This window comes from Odocoileus virginianus, chromosome 13, assembly GCF_023699985.2.
Source record: "Odocoileus virginianus isolate 20LAN1187 ecotype Illinois chromosome 13, Ovbor_1.2, whole genome shotgun sequence".
In the NCBI taxonomy this organism is placed as follows: domain Eukaryota; kingdom Metazoa; phylum Chordata; class Mammalia; order Artiodactyla; family Cervidae; genus Odocoileus; species Odocoileus virginianus.
Genome location: NC_069686.1, coordinates 51414438 through 51420850, shown reverse-complemented (window position 1 = coordinate 51420850; position 6413 = coordinate 51414438). Strand labels below are relative to the sequence as shown.

At 33.3% G+C, this 6413-nt stretch overlaps 1 protein-coding gene across 1 annotated transcript in view; it reads right to left on the bottom strand.

Annotated features, from left to right (window-relative positions):
* Positions 1-2212: 2212 nt before the first annotated feature.
* Positions 2213-6413, bottom strand: part of DARS1 (aspartyl-tRNA synthetase 1) — a 62153-nt gene continuing 57952 nt past the window's right edge. The window contains exons 13-16 of the mRNA XM_020886163.2: positions 5959-6039; positions 4329-4440; positions 4068-4139; positions 2213-2573 (exon numbers count right to left, since the gene is read on the bottom strand). Of these exons, the coding sequence (XP_020741822.2) occupies positions 2482-2573; positions 4068-4139; positions 4329-4440; positions 5959-6039 (357 nt within the window). The 3' untranslated portion in view covers positions 2213-2481. The remainder of the gene's footprint in view (positions 2574-4067; positions 4140-4328; positions 4441-5958; positions 6040-6413) is intronic.

Below are 6413 nucleotides of genomic sequence, written 5' to 3'. Positions count from 1 at the left end.
TCATTAACCTGTTAAAGGGCAACTATCAAAAACCTACAGAAAATATCACTTAATCTTGAGTCTTTAGGAGTGTTTAAAATTAATTCAGAAACAAAAGCATGCTCCCATCACTTCTTTTATTCAACATTCCACTGAAGAGCTTGACTAATAAGTAAATATGACATGAAAATTAGAGAGGAAGAGATCAAATTCTTTTTATTTGCTTGACACTATTCTAAGTGTTGTTCTTAGGGGTTCATACTTTTTAATTCCCACAACAGTCCCATGAAACAGGATTATGAAAATGAGGAAAGTTGAAGCAAGTTACCCAAGGTTACATGGCTGATAAAACAGCAACATGAGAACTCTAATCGAGGTGGAATAGCCACAGAATCCATACTTAAAAGTCTCATTTCCAGTAGAAAAAAAATGGTAAGGTTTTTTAGCATAAATGAAAAATTAATTTTATTTACTTTAATTAATTTACTTTTGGTTGCACTGTGCAGCTGGTGTTATTTTAGTTCCTAACCAGCGATCAAACCCAGGCCTTCGGCAGTGAGAGTATGGAGTCCTAACCACTGAACTGCCAGGGAATTCCTTAAAAAGTAATTTTGAAAGATATTAAAGAACGCCAATATATTTTATGACAATTAAGGAAAAAATACCAAAAAAGGAAGGGATATACTATTTTCACTAACTAGTAGACTGAAGAGATTGAAAATTTCAAGTCTTCTCAAATTGTTTCATAAATTCAAGGTAATTCCATCAAAATCCCAGGATATACATGTCAAATAAGTCTGCAAAATAATACTAGACAATGTTCATAGGAGCAAATATTGAGGCAAAATATAAAGCATGGAAAGGAATTAAAAACCACGGAATTTATATAGTAGTTACCGCTAGGGTAGGAAGGAATAGGGTCCGGGTGTTAACTGGGAAGCCTTAACTGGATCCATTACTTTTTCCCTAAAAAAGGAAAATAAACATCTGAAGCAAATATGAGTGTTAAGAATTGCTAAAGCTTGGTGGCAAGTGTAGGGGTGTCCTTTTTTTATTATGCTCTAATCTGGCTGATGTTTTAAATATTTCATAAAAAACAAACAAAAAATTACATCATTCTTAGACTCTATAAACAATTTATTTTGAAAGAGCTGTAATTCTATGAACTTGAGAAGAATAGCTCTAAGGCTATTATTATACTATTTTTGGGTTTGGGGATTATACAATACAGAAAAAAATAGGTCTTGGTGTGGCTTAAATGTATTTAACACTTCTGGGTGTCTAACAAAAGTATCTTGAGATACTTTGGTGGGTTATGAAAGACAGATTTAAAATTGAGTCTTTACTCTCAAAGAAATAATAATCTAGGATGGTGAAATAAATTAACTTTAAAAAATAATGGGCAGATGCTTATGAACCAGGGGTAATATCCTACCTTTCTGACCTTCTTACTTTTCTGTATTATTTTTCCTTTTCCTGTAGGAAAATAATTGCATTAAATTGTTTTGTTCATAAGTATTATGTGTGGTTCACCATAAAACTAACATTAGCATGGACATATTTAATAATCTAGAGGAAAAGTGTATTTAACTGTAATTCTTTTTGGGAGGGAATGGGAGTGCATTTTAGTGACATTCACTAAGTGCCTAAAAGTTAAAAATAAAAACTGAAAATTCTGCAATATTTTTTAATCTATATGAAATAAACTATAAAGCAACCTAAGCCTTCAGCTTTAAGAACTGTATCCTTACACTCATCTGAATTGATCTCTTGATTAATACATGTTATGAATATATAAGTCTTCATTTGCTTTTAGGCATTTACATAAACTGGTTGTCTACTTCCCCCCCTCAAATTATAAATGCCAAGAATCAGCTATAAAATCATACTGCCATGAAGTTACACAGAAACATCCATAATTAGCTTTAAAATTTTATTGAAATTCGGGTTTAATTAGTTAGCAATTTAATATAATATTATGTTATGTTGTATAATTTCTAACCAGTATTCTCACCTGCTTTACATGATTTCCAGGCACAATTATTAAGGATTGATATTTTCTGCCTAATTTTCCATGATATGCCAATTACACATTCATTAAAACCTCTATACTTCCCTAAAATTGTTCTTATCTCATGTCAGACTTAAAAAAAATAAGACCAAATATTGAAAATTTAAGACATTAATATTATAGCCACTGTAATATAGAAAAAAAAAATGTACACATTAACTGTTTAAAATTGTTGTTTAACATTTATTGTAGTAATGCAAAATGAAGTTTTAACATAATAATATGAATTTTTCATTAAAATGTTTAACCATTTCCTACTGAAGCATGTCCAAATTTATAAAAATCTTCTCTTTTAAAGTAACGTACACTGAATTAGTCCAAAAGTAATTGTGGCACTTTGGATAAGACATTTATTTTATTGCATATTTTAAGTACCTAAGGTACAGCCTGATTAATAGCAGGTTACTGGAAAGAATAAAAAAACATTTTCTTTAAGGAGTAAGTCTTTTGGGATCACGGGGAAACATTGAGGTTTGACGAACATTGTGCAAGCCCAAAAACAGCATAGTCACTCGTTCCAACCCTGGAGAAAACAAAATAATCATTAATTCATTTTCAGAATTAAGCATTCAGGGTCATACTTATTGAAAACTATCAAAATAACATCACTGATCAAGAAAATGCTTTTCCTTGTTAGAAAGGAAATGACTTCTATTATTTTAAATGAGTTTAAAATGGAATATTCTGGGTCTGATTCAGAAACAGGTGATGCTATATGTGGGAAGGATAAATGAGATATCCTTAAGCTATATGATTCTGTGAAATGTGAACCACAAATCTACGTAAATGTCCAAAACTTATGATTTAAGCAAACAAAAATATAATGTAAGCCTACTATTATATTTTCAAATGATACCAGGTTCTATCAATAGGAACCTGGTTACTAAGATTACCATGAATTCTTTCAATGGATTCTATGTAGCGATTAAAAAAAAAAAGCATTAAAAAGTTCTTTAAGTGTTGATAAGGAGCAACTTACAAAATACAATAAGCGAAAATGCAAGGTACTGAATGGTTTATACAGCACACTACAATTTGTGTAAAAAATATATTCTATATACTTTTGCATATGCAAAGATTATCTTTGTAGAGGTAAAGAGAAAACTAGAAATAATAGTTTTCTGTAGGGAGGTGAATGTACACTATTCTATTTGCTTTGAATTTGAAATTTGTATATTACCTAAATTTGTATATTTACTAAAAAAACCAAAACAAACAACCAAACCTTCAACAAAACTATAAATTCAGAATTCTTTGTAAAGCAATTCTAATTAGTTAATTTTGGCTGTGCGAGGTCTCTGTTGCTGCACGGGCCTTTCTCTAGCTGTGCTGAGTGGAGGCTATTCTTACTGCAGTGCACGGGCTTCTCGGGTTGCGGAACACAGGCTCCAGGGTGCGCGGGCTTCAGTAGCTGTGGCGCGTGCTCAGCAACTGCAGCTCAGACCTCTGGAGCACAGGCTCAATGGCTGTGGCGCAAGAGCTTAGCTGCTCCAGGGCATGTGGGATCCTCCTGGACCAGGGATCGAACCTGCACCTCCTGCATTGGCAGGTGGATTCTTTACCGCTGAGACACCAGAGATGCCCCAGAATTCTTTTTAAGAATTTTTGATGCAAACATCCCAAAGTTGAGTTAAATATTTACTCATTTTAAATCACAGAGCAGTATCTTAACACATACTCTCGTGGTTCTAAAAGCCAATGAAATGTTTTCAACAAAAACATTTAGCAGCCATCTGAACTTGAGGGACTTGAGCTTTAATTTGGACTAATCAGAATGAACTCATGAATACAGAGAGAAATGAGGATACTCAAAAATTTCATTTAGTCATAACTCACTTAAAAATTCTTTTAATTCAAATTTGTATTACATCTAGCACTTATAAACTTATTTGTAAGTAATAACAAAATACAAAATTTACTTTTTGGAGTCTAATACTGAGGACATTTAGAACTGAAGAAACACTCTGCCAAATAAAATTTGGGTTGGAAATATTGTCATCATATAAACGAATATTACCAATGCCTCCACCAGCATGAGGAGGGGCTCCAAAGCGGAAGGAATCAATGTATGCCTTAATTTTCTCCAAATCTACAAACCAAACATAAAACAAAGAAACGTAATTTATCATCTTATTTAGCGTAAAAAAATTGCGAAAGCAGTTACCATGCAATGAAAACTAAAACAAATGACTTTGTTTCTGAAAAGTCTTTAAAGAGTTTTAAAATGTACTGCTTTCAGAATATACATGACCCTCCTCAATATACTGAAGTTGTTTACCAATTCCATGATGTAAGGCTCTCTCTGTTAGCAGCTGAGGGTCATGTATTCTTTGAGCTCCTGACAGTATTTCTTCTCCTCTCATGAACATATCATAAGAGTTGGATTGTTTCTATAGGAAAAACAAACAAAAATACCACTCAACAGGTTATCATCCTATTTCTATCACACATATGTGGAAAAACACTCTCTGCTGCATGAAGAACAATATCATTTTTTCCCCACAATTAATTATACAACCTGCTCCAATAAACATGATTTGCTTTTTAAAATGGGATTAAACTAGTGAGGGTTGAATGATAACTTCTTTACCTCTATCAGATTTTATGCTCCCCTTCTCCCACACCTTCCAATAACAAATCAGAACAATACATCTTCTTTTAAGCAGTAGCATAGTGTTGATTCTTTTTTTAAAAAAATTATCTGGCTGTGCCAGATCTCAGCTGCACCATGTGGGATCTTGTTCCCTCACCAGGGATTGAACCCAAGTCCCCTGCACTGGGAGCAAAGAGTCTTGGCCACTACACTGCCAGGGAAGTCCCCGCAGTGCCGATTCTTATTTCACTTTATCATCTGAAATGTTTTTAAGTGTGATATGATGTTGGGATCACTTTTGGAACTTCAAATTATCAACAGGTGTTAGTCTTTTTAATTTTTCAAAGTTATTATTTTAAAGAAAGTGAACTGAACATCAATTTACCATAGCTCAATTCAATCTTTATCAGGTTTTAACTTATTTTCCTTATCTTTCAGTAAACCAATGGTTCTCAAAGTGTGATTCCTGGACTGATAGTTTCACTATTACCTTATGAGAAATATCAATTATCAAGCCCCACCTAAAAAAAAGTTTTGTTAAAAAAGTATTGTTGTTTATTTATTTTTGGCTGTGCTGGGTTTTTGTTGCTACAAGGGCTTTTCTCTAGCTGTGGTGAGCGGGGGCTACTCTTGAGTCGTGGTGTGCAGGCTTCTCATTGAAGTGGCTTTTCTTGTTGTGAAAACACGGTCTTCACAAGCTGTGGCACATGGGCTCACTAATTGTGCCCAGGCTCAACAGTTCTGGGGCACAGGCTTGCGCACATGTGACATTCCTAGATCGGGGATTGAACCCATGTCTCCTGCATTAGCAGGTGGATTCTTCACCACCGAGCCACCAGGGAAGCCCCAATCTGTGTTTTAAAGGCCCTCCGAGCGATTCCGATACTCACTAAAGTTGGGGAACCAATGCAAAGGGAAACCAGTGAAAGCCCACAAAACATTACTTAGATTAACTGCCAGGATAGAATGTGAGTTCTCAGTTCAAGGTCAATGATAAAAATGATTTGATAAAGTCCTCAAGTCTATTAATACTATTTGTTATTTATATAGTGTTTCTTCTTCATATATCTTTAAAAATAATACATGAAAATTATTTTTAATACAGGTTTTGGGGACTAATTTGCTAGAATATTCAAATTTTACAATATCACTTTGACCTGAATTGACAGGAACTAGTAGTAATACATATAAAAATGTGTCTTTTAAAACTGCAAGTTATTAATGAAAACCATTATTTCCACTGTATAATGTGACACAGTGACAATAAAGTTTTCCCTCTTCCCCCAAACAGGTTATTTAAAATCAAATTACTTACAGGATTTCGTGGGTCAGGCATGGTATAGAAAGGTCTTACAGCCAATGGATATTTATCAAGAATATAAAAATCGGTATCATACTATAAAAAGAATAAATATGATTAAAACAGATTTTTAAGACATTTAATGAAAGTAAAAAGAAGGCTACCATTTTGGTAACTGTCTTTTTTCTGTACATAAGTTTTGTTCTTCAAAATTATTGTAATTATACTGTATATACAATAACTGTTCTGCTTCTTACAGCTGTATCCTACAGTATTTTGCTGTGGTGTTATAAATTCTTCCAATATACTTAATTTTTAGAAGCTATTGACTAGTCAGTCATAGTTCACATATCCATTTTTCTTTTTTTGGACATGTAATCTCTTCTCAATTTCTCCTCTGCTGAAAACTATGCTGTGATAAACTTATTTTCACCTTTTTCCATTGCAATTCTAGCTCATTTAATTTTCTA